Raw genomic sequence first — 19978 nt, 5'->3', positions numbered from 1 at the left:
ATTCCACGTCGATCCCTTTCCTGAAAGGACCACAGCAATTTCAATCCAGCACGTGACGCTAACGCTCGAATCTGCGGGGCCCACTCATCATTGACTCAAAGCCCGCGTCCTTGCACACAACCCCCCCCCCCCCCCCCCCCTCTCCTCTTCTCTCTCCTGCGTGTCGAACTCGAACACGAAAGTCACGAGCGGTCTACCCAGAGAAAAACGCGAGAAATATCTCTCTTCGTCCCCCGAGCCGGCGAGATGGCGGGGATCTCTCGCGCGATCCGGGCCTGCGCCGCCGCGTCCCGGCGGAGCCTGGCTGCCGCTTCGGCGGCGGCGCTGCCGAAGGAGGCGCCTGCGGCTGGGGTGCGAGCGCCGGCGGCGGCGACCGGGCGCAAGGGGCGGGATCGGGAGGACGGGAGGCGCGTGCAGTGGGTGTTCCTGGGGTGCCCCGGGGTGGGCAAGGGAACCTACGCCAGCCGCCTCTCGCAGCTGCTCGACGTACCGCACATCGCCACCGGCGACCTCGTCCGCGACGCGCTCGCGGCCCCTGGTCCCTTCTCCATGCAGGTAAGACAGCCTCTTGGATAAATCTCAGGGGTTACCAGGCACAAAGATTAAGATTAGTTGGGTAGATGGATCCGGTGCATCAAGTGCTAACTCGCTACTAAACTCCAAACAATCATGTGGCGCGTGCATAGATCAAAGTTGCTCTATTAGACCATTGCTGTACCATCCTTATCATCCTCTGCAAAAGTTAACAAGCTCGCCACCACTGAAACTAGTTCTGCACAATTCCTTTGTCGATATGCAACGTCCGTTAAATTAGAGGCACTACAGCTCACGAAGCTGCTGACTGGTTTTCATGATGGATTGCTTTGCTTATACAGAAAACAACGAAATAAGTTGATTCGTAGTACAATCTCGGGAAAGAAATACTTCATAACCCCTCAAAGGCTAGTAAAGTCTATAAGTGCTTCCACAAGTTGTTTGTTATTTCACTAAAAATTAAGTGTAAAGATGAAGCTAATTGTTTAGCCTTGAGCTTAGCCGTACTTTGAATTCAATTCAAAGTAAATATGCTTTTTTTGCGCCTCCCCTCTTTGGTCATCTTCCTTTTAGTTCCATTTTCTTGATTGTGTTGTTTGTGTGCTTCTTTTCCAGCTTGCTGAGATTGTCAATCATGGAAAACTGGTGTCTGATGAGATCATCATAAATCTTCTGTCAAGACGCCTGGAAGAGGGAGAAGAGAAGGGTGAATTGGGATTCATCCTTGATGGCTTTCCTCGGACCATAAGACAAGCGGTGAGCTAGTTATTTGACCTGACCGTAAGTATGCAAACACACATACTTGCCTCTTATCAGGAAGCATTTTTCACTAGCTTTTTCTTTTGAGAATGGAGATTTTACCGTATCTGAGCTGGAGTAGTAGCATGTTTTATGTGCTTTTCAGGACCAATAGCGTGTAGCTTGGTCATAGTGGCAGTCTTAATTACAGTATTTCAGTATATTGGCACCTTTGTAATATCCTCAATTCAGTCATCTCCTTTTAACTTGATAGTAGTCTCAAAGCTGACCAGCCAAATTTCATTAACCTAGCACAGTTGGTTAGAGTCGAATATTTTTCCTCCTCTGTAGCATGCAGCAATGCACAGTAACTTTGGATTTCTAACTTAACATCAACATACATTAACTTGTGTTGAGACATAGGCACTGGTGTAGAATGCTAGTTCCTGAAATTATTTGTATCTTGTGCTTTGTTAGGAAATACTTGAAGGAGTCACAGATATTGATTTGGTGATCAATCTCAAGCTCCGAGAGGAAGCCCTGCTTGCAAAATGCCTTGGTAGAAGGATGTGCAGCCAGTGTGGAGGAAACTTCAATGTGGCCTCCATTGATATTGAGGGTGAGAATGGTGGACCTCGAATGTACATGCCTCCGCTGCTGCCTCCTCCACAGTGTGAATCAAAGCTAATTACTAGAGCAGATGATACTGAAGAGGTGGTAAAGGAGCGATTACGGGTGTACCACGATCTGGTATGTTTAAATAGCCTGAGAGGCTAAGGTTTATTTTTGAGAGTTGTAGCTTGGTCAGTATTTGATATCATTTATGCAATCTGAATGCTCCATTTGTACTGTTGTGGAAAATGATTGTTTGTCATTGATAGCTATATTCTTCTCATTTATTTAAAAAATGGATACCTAAGAACATGTAAAATCATGGAACATGCATTTAGATGTTTTGTGAATTGTTTTAGATTCAGTAAGGACTAAGGAACTGGCACAGAATCACACAATAATTCTTCCTTGGATCATTATAAGTTCTGAATGCTTCAATGTTCGCCTGTAGCATGTTTGCTGCCATGCCATCATATCCTTACCAAGTGAGCTGTGAATCTTTGCAGACTGAACCAGTGGAGGAATTCTACAGAGCACGTGGGAAACTCTTGGAGTTCAATCTACCTGGTGGAATACCCGAATCCTGGCCGAAGTTATTGGAAGCCTTGAATATAGAAGGCCCTGACAATGAGAGATCTGCCGCAGCATAATTTTTGTTTTAGGAATGCACATTGCACATTTGTAGCCTATGTCAAAGGTAGTTAAATTGATGAGCATTCCTTGTATCTCTAGAAAGTAGTCCATTTGGGGATCAAATTATTTTGGTGTAGCACTCAATTGTATAGCTGATTGATCATCGATGGGCAAGATCGATGAGTGTGCTGGTTGTTATCATCCAACGAAAGGTCTGTAAAAGCCCAAAAGGCAAGAAATAATTGTTCGACGTTGAAACATTCATTTGTACTAGCTTGTTTGTGGAAAGAGGTACACACCAGAAGCGATGGCGCTATGATGGAAGTTCTCTTTGAATATGCTGAACTTTTTTTGCCAAATCTACTAAGGTTCAAATCTTGTCCTGCCAGTACGCAGAAGGGCCCCCTACATGGCACCATGATTTTTTGAGTCGCCATGGCGCATTGGCGCCTACACCTTAGACACGTTAGTCTGAACTTGCATGGGACCAGTTTCAAACAGCTGCAATATATCCTTCTCACCTGCTGGAAAACTGTTTAATCTGAATAGCCTTTTGGAACTTTTAAGTCTTTTAACGGTGGAGGAAACCCGGTGCGGTCGTAGGGCGCATTTTGATTTCCCCTTTTCCCATACCTAGCCGAGATGAACGATCAAGTTCTGCATTGAATTCCGATGATATGGCACGGCAGGTCTGTCTGACGCTGTGACGACTCCAGCTACAACTAAGGTTAAATTTGTGCACCTTCCACAGCGGGGGTGTAGCTCATATGGTAGAGCGCTCGCTTCGCATGCGAGAGGCACGGGGTTCGATTCCCCGCACCTCCACAGACTCTGTTTTTTTTATATTTTTGGCGCAACCCGCTCCTCAGACTCGAATCTAAAAAAAAATGTCCTCGCACTCAAACGTCAAACCACAGAAACGCGCCAGCACAGAAGACGGCAGGCAACAGGCTGGGCCGCGATCCCGGCGTAACTGCCCCCTATCCATCCATCCGTTCAGTTTCACTTCGCTTTCGGCCCAAACGCCTGCGTTTCAGCTCCACCACTTGGGATCCGGTTTCTTTACGCCGCAAAAGGCATGCTACGAGCTAGCAAAAAAGCCAGGATTTGGTGGAGAATGCTGTGCAGTGATTGCTCCCGCCAGCAATCTGCTATCCAGCATCTCTCTCTAGGGTGGTGCCCAATTCGGCACTAGGCGTCTAGGCCGATTGCGCTAGGGGATCAGCGATCATTCATCTCATTCATTCGACCCTCATTCTGTAGGCAGGCACCACACCAAGAGATGGACGTACAGGAAGAAAAGAAAAACAAGAAGCCACTGAGGCGGCGAAAGGAGATGGCAAAGGCCAGAGCGCCGCGTCTACGAGTAGAATTCCTGGGGTGGTGGACCTCGGCCTACTAGCTACGGGTGCTTGGTGCTTCTGCTTCTGCTTCTGCTTCTGATGGTTCAAAGTGTTGTGCAACTTCCAGTTCAGAAAACTAGTCTAGTGCAGCCTGTGGGGACTTCGGCAAGTGAAGTACATGATTGCCATGCACATTTCCTTGTGAGATCGAGTGCTGGATTCGTGTGTGCATGAAAAATCCCCGGCAATGTTAAGGCTCCGATCCTCAACGGAATTGTCATTTTTTTGGGGGGGTGAGGTGACAGGACACTGTGGATTTTTTTTCCAACTTCTTTTTTTGCTGACGCAGCTTGGAGACACGGTGCTATGCATCCGAGCACGTCCAAAGGATTTACCACAGCGCCTCTCGTGCGGAGACTGCACGCGGCGCCGCATATGTACAAGCACGCACAATCACTCGGGGAACAGTGGCTCCTTTTTCCTAGGCGGAATAGGGCACCCCCTGCGCCTGCTCGTGCTCGGTGGAGGTGGAACGGTGTGGCCGGCCGGCCGGGCACTGCTCGCCGGGAGAGGGGCCCCGGCCCTGACCGGAAATGAGGACGACACGCCGGCAGCTACGGGACACCCGCTGGTGGTGCTCGCTGCCGCTCCTCCTGCACTGTCTAGAGTGATCACTGATCAGTGATCAGACCCACTAGTTAGCTTCCAAGCCTACCTGTTTGTGTTTGAAAGATGATTAGGCTAGCAGCTATAGCTTACACGTCTTGATTACCCGCCGTTTTGTCTAGTGCCGGCCCTAAGCAAAGTTCGTAAGTTGCCAAGAAAACTGAAAAGAAACCGCGGAAAATGAGCAGGAGATAGGAGGAGGGAAAGGAGACGGCTCTGGCCTAGCTCTGGCACCCTCCTCCCTCACATGAGCGTGGGAGGTGAGGTGTGGCGTGGAGCTCAGCGCGGCCGCAGCGGCGCAGGCAGCCCCCACTCACATCACATGGAGCGCTCTGCCACTGCACACTCGTAGCCTCGCACTGCACACTCTCACGCACCCGAGCTGAAACGCCCCTGCTGCCCGCGGCTTGCTTCTCACTTAACGCCATGCTCCGGAACCGAACGCCGTGCCGTCGCATGTAAATACGCCCCCGTCGCCAGCGCGTCCGCACCCAACCACACCTCGCAACCCGATGCCCAGCGCCAGCGCGCCACCCCAGACGCGAGCGCCGTAGCGCGGGCGCCGGCTCGTCGGCTCATGTCGGCCAACACCGTGGCCAAGGCGACGGCGGCGCCCATGTCCGGGTCATCCGACCCCTCGCCGTCCTCGTCCGCCGCGGCGTCCCCGCTCGCGCTGCTCCGCCCGCACCCGCACGCCCACGCCCATGCGGGACACCTGACGCCGCCCTCGCCGGCGTCCGGGGGCCCCGCGCCGCCGCCGCCATCCCCGGCGTCCGCGCCACGGGACTACCGCAAGGGCAACTGGACCCTCCACGAGACGCTCATCCTCATCACGGCCAAGCGGCTGGACGACGACCGCCGGGCCGGCGCTGGCGGGGCCGCCCACGGCCACGGCCACGGGTCGCCCACGACGCCGCGGTCGGCGGAGCAGCGGTGGAAGTGGGTGGAGAACTACTGCTGGAACCACGGCTGCCTGCGCAGCCAGAACCAGTGCAACGACAAGTGGGACAACCTCCTGCGCGACTACAAGAAGGTCCGCGACTACGAGTCCCGCACCGCCGCGGCTGCCACCGCCACCGCCGCGGCGACCGGCGGCGGCGGCGGCACGGGCGCCCTCCCGTCCTACTGGTCCATGGAGCGGCACGAGCGCAAGGACCGCAACCTCCCCACCAACCTGGCGCCCGAGGTGTTCGACGCGCTGACGGACGTGCTCTCCCGCCGCGCCGCGCGGCGCGGGGGCGCGGCGATCGCGGCCGCCCCGCCACCCCAGCTCGCGCTGCCGCCGCCCCCGCCCCCGCCCCCGCCTCCACCAGCGCCGCCATCCCCGCCGAAGCCCCTCGTCGCGCAGCCCCGCGCCCCGCCGCCGCCTCCCCTGCCGCTTCCGACGGCGGTGGCGCCGCCGGCGACGTCGGTTTCCGGTATGGTCGGCGCGCCGCGCCCGTACTTAATACCAGCTGCTGTTACATCTATCTACCCGTCCATTTACTGTTCGTTCGGCTGACACGTGGGCCCGTCGATCGCGACGAGCTTTATTTAAGCTTAGCGCCAGGCCGTTATGATTGGGGGGAGATCGCGCGGAGAGCTCGGCGGTGTAATTATTTACCTCACCGGGGGGTCGCTTTTTATCTTTTTACTGTGGGTTCTTCCCGGGCGGGTGGCAGCGGTGATAATGCTGGCTGGGCTGCGAGAATAAAGCTGCGTGCACCTCATCTCATGTCAAGCATGCCAAAGTGGATGGCGAATCCTTCTGGTTTGCACTCATATAGTTAGTTTAGTTTATGTTTATTTCAGAAAAAAAAAGTTTAGTTTATGGTGGGTTTACGTTTACTTGCAGTGGTAAATAAAAAAAAAGAAAATGCATGGCTTAGGAAAGAAACAAAGGTTGCAATCACTTTGTAAAGGCATCGGCAAGATCCAATTGTAAAGCCTGAAAGCTTGGAGCAACAGTGCAAGCATCAAGCATGCAACGAACTAGCAAAGCACCTTTTGTTCTTTCTCCTCGATCACGCACGCATCTGGGCACTTCCGACCTTTGTAGTTAATTTGCATGCTAACTGTGATGCTGCAGTGTAGTACATTGTTGATGAGCTCATCAGATCAACCAGGAAATAAATTAAACTTGACTTCCTGCTTTTACTGTTACGTTTTATGTATGCTGCTAACTTACTTTTGTTACTTACTGTTACGTTTTGGGTGTGTGTTTGTGTGTATTAGCTGAGGAGCTGACGGGGTCGTCGGAGTCCGGCGAGGATGAGGACGGGTCGGAGGAGGAGGAGGGCGAGGAGCCGGAGCCGAAGCGGCGGCGTCTGAACCGCCTGAGCTCGAGCGTGGTGCGCAGCGCGACGGTGCTGGCGCGCACCCTGGTGGCGTGCGAGGAGAAGCGGGAGCGGCGGCACCGGGAGGTCCTGGAGCTGGAGGAGCGGCGGCTGCGGCTGGAGGAGCAGCGCACGGAGGTGCGGCGCCAGGGCTTCGCGGGCCTCATCTCCGCAGTCAACAGCCTCTCCACCGCCATCAACGCGCTCGTCTCCGACCACCGCAGCGGCGACTCCGCCTCCCGGTGACCGCCGCCGGCGGTCGTCGTCCATTCGCCGATCGCCTAGCTCGTGCCCTCCACCGTACCTAGCTAGCGTTCGCATTGTGCAATCTGAGAGGTGTAAATAAGGTGATGATTGATCGATTGTGTTGGAGAGGCTCTGACTAGAAAATATTTTTTGGAGGTGCGTCGCTAGCGTTGTTGGTCGCGTGCATGCAGGCATCATCGATTTCAGCATGTCCTAGCTAGCTAGGTGTCTTGTTCCTGGCCGGTTTGATTTGATGAGCTCCTTCCTCTTCCATCTCCTGGGCCAAGTACTGTTGGTGTTGTGGAATGGTGTGGGTATTATGATCGATGAGCTGCTGGTGCTTCTTGGGTTCTGGGTTTGTCGCGGGCGGCGATCATTAGCAGCGCATGCGGATGCTGATCGCCTGAGAGAGGAGAGAGAGGAGGCCCGAGGCCGAGCCCTCGGTGGCCTCCCTCGCTGTCATGTGATCGCCGGCCGTGGGGCCTCTCCCTCCCTGGCCTGCTGCTCGACGCGGCTGCGCTGCGTGCAGGAACTCCACTGCTGCTGCGTCTGCCATGGCTTTCTTTCTCGCCCTCTCGCATTGGAGGATGAAATGGAATCAAAGTTCACGCCAGCTCTATAACTCTACTAGCTTGAAACAAGTACTAGCTAGCTAGCTAGTAGCTCTCATGGAATAATGGCGCTTCTGCCCTCGTGCTCGTGTATGCAGGCAGCACGGTGCGTACTGTACTGTACTGTACTGTACTAGGTCGATCGGCGATCTCTACCTGGACGATGATTGTTCAACGTGCGTGCTCATGAATGAACAACCCGCCTGCGTCGTCCGGGCTAGCTAACGACGCGACTTGTGTATCCCCGTATCGTATCTAGCCACGCACCTTTGTCGATCGCTCTGTACTCCATCCAACTCAGCTACTGGTATTTTATTCGATCGCCTGCTCACTCGAGGTCGCCACACACACGTTCGTATTAGATCGTAGCTAGGTACCAGATCTCTCTGCTGTACCGTCTTCTCCTACGTACCATCACCAGGGACAGTACTACCAAAAGGCGAGATCTACTACTACGCTGCATCTCTTTTCTTTCCGATCTCTTTCTCCTTCCTAATAGTTAGCAGTGTGCATGGAGGGAATACATTTGAAAATCTGTTTTGAGATGGCATCTGACATCTGAAAATTTCTAGGTACGATCAGTTCGTACTGAATTTAATTATAATTTTATATACGGTGAAGTTACACTAGAGTTAGTTCTAAAGAATTGGTACAAGCATAGCCACCGGCCTGTTGGTACCTCGCAATCGATCCATGGAACTACTGTAGGTATTACCGCAAGCTTTGATAAACAGATCGAACTACGGCATTGTACGTATAGATCTAGTACTGTACGCACGTTGTTATATCGGCCACACATGCAGGTGCAGGCACTACGCCAACTGTACGTTGAGCCGTACGAAAGTCACGGTCACGGACAGGCAGTACCGCCACACATGCAGGGTAGTCGCCGTCGTTCTTCGAGCCGGCGACCGGGCGGCAGCAACGGCCGTCGACACGGCGGGCGGCAGGCCGGTGCGGCGACTGGCCGTGTTCTGCCGGCCTGCGCCCGGATGAACAATCAAGCCCAGACCGGCAGTGTCAGCAGATGATCATCGATGCACGCGTGAGGCGATCATCAAATGAAGCTAAGGGCACGTACGGTAGCTTAGCCCGATCCGGATCGGAGGTGGACGACCGTGTGGCCCGGCCGAGGCGCCGACACGTAAGGGACATGCGCGCATGACCGCATGCCCGAGCTGCCGCGTGTTTAATTCCGCCCCGGGCCGTCTCGCCTGGCCTGGGTTTCGATTTCGTTGCAAACACGCAATATTTATATATTTATAGTATCGGTGCGTCCGCTGCTACGAGTAATATAAATTTTATCGGGATCTATATACACTCCGTATTTAGGTCGTGCCGTAATCGCGTGATGCATTGATTGTTCGGGTTATTATTGAAGTTCCGACTGATTTTTGCAGATTCCGATTAGAATTCCGACTGACGAACTAAGAGATTATTATTTATTTTAAAATAGTAGAGATAGAGATAAAAATAGAGCGGTCAACACCGCGGCGACATGATGGCTACTGCAGCACAGTGCTTGTTAAGGAGACATGCATGTATTACCGTATTACTTGTGCATAATTCCTGCTGGAACAAAGCAAAAAAAAGAAACTTTTCAGCTCATGGAAGAAGGCTGAGCTCATAGCTCCATCTAGCCAGTAGTTTACCTAGCTCGTGGTGTGATTTGTCTCTGGTTCTTGACCTGCTGTGCATGGGTTCGCGAGAACGTAAGCCAACCAAGCAGCTGTTAGTTTGAGGAGCTCTTTCCTTTTCTCCACTTGGCTGCTTGGCTTTTGCAAAGGGATCGTATGCTGAGCAGCTACCGTGCCTCCCAGCCTTTCGTCGCGTAATCGCTGCAGTCCAGTACACGCGTGCGTGCGTGCACTGCAAATGCAAAATTTTACCGCGCGCTGGAGGCGTCTTCGTCTTCCTTCGTCCGTCGACGCAGTGTCAAATGCCCTCGCCGGAGCGGTGGCGACGATGGGGTAGAGGGAGCTACTAGCAAACGTCGGTCGTGGCGTGGTCTGCGGACTACCCCTACTACTAGGAGAGAGAGAGACGGGTGCGTGGCCGGAGGGGGAGCTGCAGACGGGTGGACCGCTGCGTTGTCGGCATTCGCCCATCATCTCTCAGTCCAAGGACCAGGCCTGGTGGCCTTTGTCCCGTCCGCGCGCTCCCCCCCTCTCTCTCTCTCTCTCTCTCTCTCTCTCTCTCTGCAGTCTGCACCGCACGGCGGTAGGGGCAGCCTGGTCTTTTCCCGACTGCAAGGCTACACGTCGCTCGGCAGAAGGGAGGACGTCCTGCTGGGCAGTTGCCCGCGCGCCGCTGGATGGGATTGGACTGGAGTGGTTACCCATTTCAGCGATCACCACAGCTCAGCTTGAATTTCAAACAAAAGAAATAAGAAAATCAGCTTATTAGTTGGACGCTTCGGGCTTTCTTTTCAAACGTCGGATGTTCAGAACGAGCTCATTCAATTTAATTTTACATTAATTAGAAATAGTTTTCTAAAAACTACTGCCTTCATTATAAAATATTATTTAATCATGTTAGCTTTTTTACGTATATAGATTTTGCTATGCACAAATATAATATATATATATAGTAAAATTTATACATCTAAAAAAATTAAAATAATTAATAATTTAGAATGGAGCGAGTAATCGGAAGCACTCACCTTTCAACCTTAGGGGAGTAACACAAGCAGTCAACCATGCTAAGCAATCCGTTAATATTCAAAAAAATATAGCGAGGAATGAACATTAGCTTCAGCTAAAGTGTCTTGAGGTAATTACAAAATAAAAATGTCAGAATTATTGCAAATGGTAGCTTCCATGCTACCCTACCCTAGTGACCTATAGCTAGACTGAAACATGGGCGCTAAACACCCGAGAAAAGAGGATCATGTAGTGCTAAGCCGGGGGGCCACGGTGTATCCATCCTGATTAGAGGTGTCCATGCAGGGTGATGATTCTGGGTGGGCACAGGCGGTGGTGAACGTATGGATTTGTCCTTTTGGTGTCAGAAAAGCCTGACAATCTCGGCTGTCACCGCTCCCAGGTCCGTAGTCAAAGTGCTTGACCGGAGGGAGAGAAGATCGAGATGCCATATGCCATTGCCGTCCACATCCCGCGTGCAGTAGGCCGTAGCTTCCCCTGCCTCTTCTCCCCGAGATGCCCCTGCCCTCCCGTACGGCTTCGCTCGCGACCGAGGGTTGTCTCCGACCGTCGTTCTCTTTATCATTTTCTATATCTTTTATTTACAGAATTCTTTACAAGATTCTCTTCTCTATATCTCATTTTTCTCCAACAACATTCTCTAAATCTCGTTCTCTATACATTAAATCCTATACTAGATATATATTTTATTCCAAATTTTTGTACGTACGTATTTATCATACCTTAAATGCTATGAATATATTTTATTTTTATTTAATTCAGTGTTTAAAAAGTAAAGAAAAAATAGGAAAGAGGAGAGAGAATCTCTATATATAGAGAAAACCTGTAGTGTTCTCTATTTTAGAGGACCATTAAGAGAACGCTGCTCGAGTAATAGAGAACGAAATCTTCTGTATATACATGGTAGAGACTGATTTAGAGCGCATGTTGCAGACAGGGTAAGGCTGTCTCCAGCAGCATTCTGTAAAGCGTTCTCTACTCTATATATAGAGGAAGATTCCGTTCTCTATTGCTCCAGCAGCGTTCTCTAAATGGTCCTCTAAAATAGAGAACGCTACAGGTTTCCTCTATATACAGAGATTCTCTCTCCTCTTCTCTATTTTTTCTTTACGTTTCAAACACTGAATTAAATAAAAATAAAATATGTCCATAGCGTTTGAGGTATGATAAATACGTACGTACAAAAATTTGAAATAAAATACGTTTCTAATATAGGATTTAATGTATAGAGAATGAGATTTAGAGAACGTTGTTGGAGATAAATAAGATATAGAGAAGAGAATCTTATAGAGAATTCTGTAAATGAAAGATGTAGAAGATGGGATTTGGATCATATCCTGGAGACAGGCTAAGGGCCCGTCCGGCAGAGCTCCGGCCGGCTCCGACTTTGCAGCTCCACCGGTTTTTCCACCGGCTTATTTTTGACTGTGTGAGAGCTGCGAGTGGAGAGAGAAAAGCAGCTCCAGTAAAAAGTATTTTATCAGAGGAGCCGAAGCCGGCTGAAGCTCTTCCAGACACGCCCTAACGCTTCACTCCCTGTGTAAACTCTTTCCTGCAGTAGCTTGTAGCACTAGTACACCAAACACTGTCCAGTGTCCACTCTCCCCCGTTAGACCGTAGTAATCCAGTCTGGACTTCACCATGCCGCCATCTTTGAGCTTTTCTGGTGACGGTAAGTGAGAAATAATAGAGGTTGCCGTGGTACTCCCGGCTTTCTGTCGGCAGTTCTCCTTGGTCCAAAATCTATCTATACTAGCAGCAGCTAGCAATCATTTCTACAGGGTTGAGTAGTGGAGCATGTACGCATGTGCAAACACCACATGTACTCCAGTCCAACCCAAGATCCTCAAGGAGAAACTCCAGAATACAACAAACGCAACAATTGCCAGTTCCTGAAGAAAGTAAAGGAGAAGGCCCAAGTGGCATGCTTCAGAGTTCAGAGACCGCGGCAGCAGTCAGCAGCGGCACCGGCGCACCACCTAGCGGGCCCTGCACGCGCGCGTACAACGCTCTAGCTTAGGTGGTGGTGGTAGTCTGTAGTAGTACTGCCGGCGCAGGAGCACTGGTGGTGGCGCAGCGGCAGCAGCAGCTAGCCCTCAGCATTGGATGCTAGCTCCACTCAGGTCACCGCCCGGCCGGCTGGCCCTGCAAAAGCTCTGGGACGGCACGGCGCGCAGTGGATCCGGCCCGCGCATGCAAGCTGTAAAAAGGCACGATCCTCCACGCACGCGCATCGCCGATCGCAAGCTAGCATCCCGTACGTCCCGTTCTGCAGCAGCTCCGTTCCGTTCCGTTCAGCGGCTGATGAATTGAAGCTGACACTGACATGGTCGTCGCCGGCCAGCTCGTGCAGTGCAGTGCAGGCCAGCAGAGGTGAGCGAGCGAGTGATCCTCCAGAGATGCGGCCAAAAAGCGCACTACTTGGGCGTTGTGGATCGCTGTGCTCGATCCCGGGCGCACAAGCCCGGCCAAAAACGCCCAACAGTTGAAGAGGAGGGAGGGATCGGAGGGCGGTCCAGGCCCCTCCTGCCGAGCTTGTGATGGATCCATGGTTCAGAGGCGAGCAGGGTAGTCATGGTCTCATGGAGACGCGGTGCGAGAGGGAACAGTGGTCGACCGGTGGATGGATCGGCCGATCCCCGGGGAAGGAAATAATGGGAATGGCGTCGCAGGCAGCGGTGCCGGTGCGTCGGAGATGCCGGCACCGGCAGGCAGCCTCTATAAATGCGCGCTACGCCGAGCAAACCAAACTACCTCTCTCTCTCCTCCATTGGACTGGAACTGGAACTGGAGGCAGTCCAGTGTAGAAATGCATGGAGCGGCCACGGGTGCAATAATTCGGGGCCAGTTGCTGTGCCTGTCACACTGGCCAGAGAGGGAGAGGGAGAGAGGGTTCTGTGTGTGTTTGCGAGTGTGGCAGGGTGGCACCGGCCAATGCAACAGCGGCAGGCACCACCGCAGGCAGATCATAAGCGGCGGGCCCACGCTGGCAGTCAAACGTGCCCGGTCAAAACTCCGCCATTCCCACTGGCCGTAACCCCACACTAGGGACTAGTACGATTGCATTGCAATGTCTGGTGTGGTCTCTCTCTCTCTCTCTCTCTGCACAGAGCCACAGACTGTCTCCACGCTCCACGCCGCCATTCGCCAGAGGAGGAGGTAATTACACACGCAGAGACAGAGGGGCCTGTGCCCACGCTCCAGCTCTCCTCCTGCCCGTGCCATCATGAGTTGAGTGGGGGGTACTCGGTGTTCTTTCACGAGTTCGTAGCAAACTAGCCATGCATGTCGACCTATGGTAATTATACCAGCACTTAGCCAATTACCATGTTACAGTTCGCAATTTCACATGGTGTCGACGTACCCGGTACTAGCGAGTGAGTACTACTAGTACAGACCAACCAGAATTCTGAAACAATGGCAACGTTGGCCCAGGATTCTGTGCAGTTGCTCCAGTGTGACTGCATTCCACTATCTCCATAGCTGCATTGCCAGAGTTGATGCCGCGCAGTCCCCGCAGGCTGCAGCAACTGCACCTGACGACCTGATCCTAGCGCCAAAATGTGCGCACACACTTCTTTTTTCTGAAAGCTTCCAAGGCAGCCATGGAGAGCAAATGAAGCACTCGAGGTTCAGGAATGGAGCTGGGACGGGCAGCCACCGACGCTCCAGGCTCAAGTTGATCATCTGCATCGCCGGGTTCAGAAATCGGCACGCATGGGGCATGGAATCTGCCGATCTGGAGAAGCAATGCGCAATGAAGCAGGTCACAAACAAAAGAAAAGAAGTCGCCGTGCTCTTCTAACCGCGAAACATATCAGCGTCCGGGCGCCGGGCAGTGTCACTGCCTGCCTGCCTGCCTCCGCCTCTCTTTCAGCATTCGACAAGACACAAAGGAAAACAAGCACTAGACCACGCATCAGTTCAGTACCAGCACCAGACTATGATAAATATGTGCATTGAATAGAGCTAAGTCCTACCATGGGTGTTTATAGACACAAGAACCAACGGCAAGGAAAGAGTTGAGCCTCAAGGAAAGAAAATAACTAAACCATCTTCAAGCCCATGCTGAAATCCGTCGCGGCTTTGAAAGTACAAGATGGAAGCAGGCTCAGTCCCACGAGAGGTTGATCATTGAGTTGGCCAATCCAGCTTCTTTAAAAGTCAGATCACTTGCAAACTCCAGGTTCTTGGATGCTCCAGGAATGGGCTGCACAAAGTGGAAAGCCCGCTTCTCTCCATCCTCAACCTGAGTAGCACAGAATGACCATAGGAGCTGCAGTGGAAAGACGAGACCATCAGTGAGGGAAAGCATGCAAATGAGACGAGAAAATTTGATGGTGGTGTCACCTTAATAGGATCTGTGTGAAGAAAATTTCTTTGTATCCTCCGATTGTTCGGTAGCCGAATCGCAACCCTGCAGAGAAGGTCCCTGCTTCCGGTAGGTTCTTCAGGGAGAGGAGGATAATCCAACTTGATATTTAAGCTGGTCCCATTTTCTTCCTCCGGTTCAGCTTCAGCCATGTCATCTGTAGCATCTGATCCTTCAGCGACTTCTTTATTGTCCTCCAGGGAAGCTGCTACTGCCCGTGCTAGTTCTTCATCCTCATCCTCTACAGTTGTTTTGCCTACAACGAAAGCACATTATGAACATAGTTCTTTTTGTCAACCAACTACATAGTGGAATGGTAGGAAATGTTTTCAGCTAGCCAGATGATAACAGCTACCAGCTAAGAGAGAAATAGTCTCCAACTAAAAAATAAGTAAAAAATGTATTGGATGGATAAAACTCGATTCAATTTCCTGAGTTTGAAAACAACCAAAGGTCAGCAAGAGCATGGGCCATCCCCAGAATTACCAAGCAGCCCCTATAGACAAACTGCCCAGGAAATCATGTAGCCATAGCATAAGAGCTGCATAATACTTCTTGCCATTTTTACAACACTAGGATATACAAAAAATTGGAAAACAATGGATGCTAGGATGTAGGATATAATAAATTATATGATTCTCCAAGTATTGGATATGGTTAAGTCATATGGTTTTGTAAAACTGAATCTTCCAAGTTGATATGTATGCAAACAAGAGCAAAGAGTAATAGCACTGCTGATAATAAAAAAAAGAAAAGAAAATCAAACTTCTACCTTGTTTTCCCATAGGAGTTTCCTGATCAACTTTCCTTGGGCGCTTTTGTGGTTGAGCTGCATGGTGCTCCTTTGGGCCTTTATCCAGGTAAGGCAGCAGATCCTACATACAATACACGATCAGAAAGAATAAAAAGGAGCATCTACACCATATTACATCCAAAAATTGAAGTTTTCATGCAACTCTGCAAGCCACAACTACAGTTCAGTACGAGAAATGAAATAGCGGTATTGAAATACCTCAAGCAGACGGTCTGGGTGAACCATTCCATTCCAACCACGCATTTTTTGCCCAGTGATGGGGTCAATCAGGAGTACAGCAGGAATGGATACCAAATTGTAGTAGGTGCATACCTTCCTCCCCTCACTGGTGTCATGATAAACCTATATTAACACATTAAAATATCAATAGACAGGGTAACAGCTGACAAGTGTAAAGACACATGCCATATAGGGGAAAAAGAGAACCATTTAACAGACAATTTTATGTTGTCAATATAAATCCTAACATGTAAAAAGAAATGGGAATGGGAATGAGACAGGCACATCCCTGGCTGAAACATGCAAGCAGATAGGAAGGACTAACCTGCCAGAAAATAAAATTTGACCGAATTAATTGGGCCACCGCTTCATTTCCCCAAGTGTCTCGATTAAGCTTCAATAAAGACAGGCTCAAAAGTCAAAACTTGGATTAATAAACTGAAGGAACAGCATTGCACTACAACATGACCGAATTTACCATGTGAGAGCTGAATTCCTCCGTCGACTGCAAATTGATTAACAGCCATTTGTCCAGAGAAGAAGCCTCTAATTTTGCCTACATTTGGAATTTATAAGCACAAGCCAGTGATATTTTTCTTTTGAAATAGCACTAATGTAGACATCAGTCCGCTTTCAGTGATCAGATGTTAATAGCGACAACAAAACATGTCCTATTTGCTGTAAACGGAGGAGCAATCTTTCAAGAGTAATTAACAACCTAACCACAACAAATTAGTTGCTTTATAGCTACGCTGCTCAAGTAAACCACCAGCCAACTGAGATACAGCACAAGGGTTTCGCAATTATAAGTTGTGCAGTTTTCCACAGATGCAAAGACCAAAAGTGGCCATACAGTTTAACCAGCACATAAACTAATTGCTCTTGATATATACAGCTTACCTTATCAAATGGTCCATTGAACATCAAAGAAAAAGGTGGACGGTACAAAGAAGCGAGATTATCATGAGAACTAGATGTAGCATTCGGATCAGAATCCCAAACAGCAGATTGTCTTGCCTCTTGTTCAAAGTTACGAAATGCAACCGTTGTATTAGGTCGCAGGCTGCAAAAAGAAAGGCCGTATCATACTTAAATATCATAAATCTAGTTTAGGAAATGCACCATTGAATTAGGATGCAGGCTGCAAAAGAAGACAGGTCAAATCATGCTTGGATTTCAGCGATAGTGGTAAAAGCTCAAATACAACAAATAAGACCGAAAACACAAAACAGATTGCATATTGCCATATGTAAAGCAACAAATGCTGCTTAATGCATATCAGTCCAAAGCAAAAGTTGATAGAACATACATTACAAAACTACATGCAGCCATGCCCAAGCTAAATACAAAGGAAAAAAACAAATTGAGTTATCAAGAAAAGGAAAAAAAACAAACATAGAAAAAATTTACACCTGGCTAACAAGAAGAGGGACAACACTAACAAATGACTAAATTTGCATCATTAAAGGAACAATAGTAACATATATTTATTTTATTTTCCAATGGTATAAACAAGAGGTCAGTTAGCTAGTCTCAGTTGTTAGACTGGTGTACCTGCTTAAGGAGAAAGAAACATGCATGCAGGAGACGTCTCAGGCTTGGCTTGCTAGTGGAATTACCAACATTGTAGTCATGTACAAATATTATCATGAGAGATTCAATGGCCAGACACCCACAATTTCACAGGTTACAAACTATTAGACAGAATATGAGGGCCAATATGGCATAAAAACAGATATAGTGTTACACTTAGCTGCCAATTGTTCCTGCTAACAAATGGTCCTAAAAATATGCATGGCCAAAGGGGCAGTATTGGGTTATAACATAGATTCCATAAGCATGCCCAGGATGCCCATCAACTAAGTTAAATTCTATTGGTAGCAAGCAAAATCCATATGGTATTCATTGTACACAAATCGAACACATTCTTAGACCTTGTTTGTGAAACACTCATTGCTCAGTGCACTGAACATGTAACTCAGTATATGTTAACTTCTAATACAAAAGAATGAATGGGAAGGTCCAATCGGTTACGCTAGAAAACAGAAAGGACCAAACATCCATGTAGCAATAGCATAAGAATGCAAATGCAGCACATCAATTCAGTTAAATAGAAACTTCGCTCCTGCCCAATATCAAATAATTGGTGGACAAACCTAATCCAAGGATCCAATGCTAACATGCGAAGCGGCTGGTTGAAGCACCTTTAGTTACTTACACAGACACAGGGCCGTCGCCATAGAGAGTCTCCCGCTTCACAGGCAGCGGCGCGCGGACGTCGTCGTCCTCCCCAACCCCGAGTCCATGCAACATCGGATCGCCCAGTGCAGCCGCTGGGGGTGGCGCGAACCTGCAAATCGACGCCCCTCCATGAACCACCCGAAACCAAAACCCAAAATCCTAAAAACCTCGCTCCTGCCTACCTCAACGCCTCCTCCACTCCGGCCGCCGCCGCCGCCGCCGAAGCAGCAGCAGCCGCGGCAGATGGGGCCGCCGGATGCGACGCGAGGGCGGACTCGCCGTCTATGTAGAACAGCTGCAGCGCCTCCTCCAGGTGCCAGCTCGTCATCTGCGGAATGGAAACCCCAGGGATCACACCAAGGAGCGCGGGCCCGATCGAATCGCCCAGAAGCTGAAGGGATTGGGTTTAGGGGGGCAGAAGCGGAAGCCGAACCTGGAGGAACTGGGTGGCAGTGTCGGGAGTCTGGCCGGCGGCGATCTCGAGGAAGGAGGAGACCAGGGCCTCCTTCTCCGCGGCCGTCGGGGGATCGCCGGCCATGGCGGCGTAGTCGCCTCGACGGGATTTTTTCCCCCCTCTTCTCCTGCGGTCTGTTGGTGAGTAGGGTTCGGTGGGACGGCGTGGGTTGGGTGGGGTGGGAATGGGGAGGAGTGGGAAGTAAGGAAAGGGGGACGGACGGAAACGTGCGGGGTGATGAAGACGAGCGGCGGAATGGAGCGCGTGCGGGTCGTGGCCTGGTCCGGCTTGAAGGGGACGAAAGAGCCCATTGGCTCAGTAGCCTCACCTCATGGGCCATCCAAATATTTCATGGGCTTGTACTTAGATGTTTGGTCCAAACAGTGCATCCTGTGATTGTGTTTTTCTTTTTGCGAACATTTTTGTGATTGTGTTTTCGTGGAACCTTTCATGTAGAGCAGGAAATCTTTAAGACTTCCATAGCATGTACTCCTTCCGTTCCAAGTTATAGTTCGTTTTGATAAATTAAATTCAAGTTTTATGCTATTTTATAGAAAATAGAAATACTTCGTGACGATGAATCATTAGGTTAAGATCGATCTAAACCAATCCATTTTTTCTTTATACATACGACATGCCAACGGTTAAACAACTTATTAGAAATGCAAGACAGCCAATACGAAATGCTAGAAAATTGGCCGCGCTTAAGGGATGTCCTCAGCGTCGAGGAACATGTGCTAGGGTGTATGTGCGACTCGTTCAGATCATGAGTTCAAACGGAATTTTCTCTACAGCTTGTTGAATAATTTTTATGGAGAATTACTGGAAAATAAAGGATTTCATTGTAGAATCCTAAAATAAAGTATTTACTTTATTTTTTAAATACTTGCCAATCTAGTTATCCACCTATCTACATATCCTTTCTTTTATCGTAATTGCACTTAGGTGGTCCAAGAAAGCCGAGCCTTTTCCTCATTCGAGAGTCTCCGCCCTTCTTTCACTCCGCCCCGAAGACTAACTAAGACCAATTGAGTCATGTTTTCATGTTCTAATCGAACACTTTCCATTTATGATTAAAGTAAATAAGAAGATTGTTCTTTTACCAAATATATGCGGATCAAATCACGTCTTATAATAAGAAGAAATCTTTCTCGGTATCAATCCCCTTGCCCCTCATTCTTTGAGAATCAGAAGGATCCTTTTCGAGATTTCTTCATTTTGAATCCGGGCTCTTCTATCTTCGACTTATTTTTTTGACTTTATTCTTTATTTATTTTATTTCGATGAATCAAATCAGATGGTTCTATTTCTCAACCTTTCTAACTTGCTCCTATGGAACCAAGGTCAAAAGGATTGAAAAAGACAGTCATTCACAGCCACTGATGAAGGATTCCTTGAAAAGTTAAGGATTAGTAGTTCTTTTTCGAAAGAATGAATTCGGTCTTATACATACGCGAGGAAGGTAATGTAGAAAGAAAATTCTTCTTTCTTTTATCACTTAGGAGCCGTGCGAGATG

General features: G+C 49.5%; 3 protein-coding genes and 1 non-coding gene across 4 annotated transcripts; 3 read left to right on the top strand and 1 right to left on the bottom strand.

Annotated features, from left to right (window-relative positions):
- The first annotated feature begins 157 nt into the window (after positions 1-157).
- LOC112900149 (probable adenylate kinase 6, chloroplastic) lies at positions 158-2833 on the top strand. The gene is made up of 4 exons (XM_025968915.1): positions 158-555; positions 1150-1290; positions 1750-2022; positions 2391-2833. Exons 1-4 carry the CDS (start codon positions 247-249, stop codon positions 2532-2534), a joined length of 867 nt encoding a protein of 288 aa, XP_025824700.1. The 5' UTR covers positions 158-246; the 3' UTR covers positions 2535-2833.
- Positions 2834-3269: 436 nt separating this feature from the next.
- Positions 3270-3342, top strand: TRNAA-CGC. The gene has a single exon. It is a non-coding gene; the product is annotated as a tRNA-Ala (tRNA).
- Positions 3343-5103: 1761 nt separating this feature from the next.
- On the top strand, positions 5104-7352 carry LOC112901337 (trihelix transcription factor ASR3-like). Its single transcript, XM_025970231.1, has 2 exons — positions 5104-5944; positions 6741-7352. The coding sequence occupies exons 1-2, from the start codon at positions 5104-5106 to the stop codon at positions 7085-7087; spliced, it is 1188 nt and encodes a 395-aa protein (XP_025826016.1). The 3' UTR covers positions 7088-7352.
- Positions 7353-14140: 6788 nt separating this feature from the next.
- Positions 14141-18545, bottom strand: LOC112901274 (plant UBX domain-containing protein 7). The gene is made up of 10 exons (XM_025970151.1): positions 18441-18545; positions 18190-18335; positions 17985-18116; positions 16667-16829; positions 16245-16322; positions 16092-16160; positions 15746-15889; positions 15506-15608; positions 14712-14989; positions 14141-14637 (listed from the first exon to the last, which is right to left on the bottom strand). The coding sequence occupies exons 1-10, from the start codon at positions 18543-18545 to the stop codon at positions 14473-14475; spliced, it is 1383 nt and encodes a 460-aa protein (XP_025825936.1). The 3' UTR covers positions 14141-14472.
- Positions 18546-19978: the final 1433 nt, after the last annotated feature.

Source organism: Panicum hallii, chromosome 7 (assembly GCF_002211085.1).
Source record: "Panicum hallii strain FIL2 chromosome 7, PHallii_v3.1, whole genome shotgun sequence".
In the NCBI taxonomy this organism is placed as follows: Eukaryota; Viridiplantae; Streptophyta; class Magnoliopsida; order Poales; family Poaceae; genus Panicum; species Panicum hallii.
This window is presented reverse-complemented; position numbering and strand designations above follow the sequence as displayed.

Coding starts and splice junctions, on each gene's coding strand:
- LOC112900149 (XM_025968915.1), top strand. CDS start 247: ATGGCGGGGATCTCTCGCGCGATCCGGGCCTGCGCCGCCGCGTCCCGG. Junction 556..1,149: donor CTGGTCCCTTCTCCATGCAG/GTAAGACAGCCT, acceptor CTTCTTTTCCAG/CTTGCTGAGATTGTCAATCA. Junction 1,291..1,749: donor CTCGGACCATAAGACAAGCG/GTGAGCTAGTTA, acceptor GTGCTTTGTTAG/GAAATACTTGAAGGAGTCAC.
- LOC112901337 (XM_025970231.1), top strand. CDS start 5,104: ATGTCGGCCAACACCGTGGCCAAGGCGACGGCGGCGCCCATGTCCGGG. Junction 5,945..6,740: donor GCCGGCGACGTCGGTTTCCG/GTATGGTCGGCG, acceptor TGTGTGTATTAG/CTGAGGAGCTGACGGGGTCG.
- LOC112901274 (XM_025970151.1), bottom strand. CDS start 18,545: ATGGCCGGCGATCCCCCGACGGCCGCGGAGAAGGAGGCCCTGGTCTCC. Junction 16,830..17,984: donor GGCGACGGCCCTGTGTCTGT/GTAAGTAACTAA, acceptor TTCTTTTTGCAG/CCTGCGACCTAATACAACGG. Junction 14,638..14,711: donor TTCACACAGATCCTATTAAG/GTGACACCACCA, acceptor TTTCCACTGCAG/CTCCTATGGTCATTCTGTGC.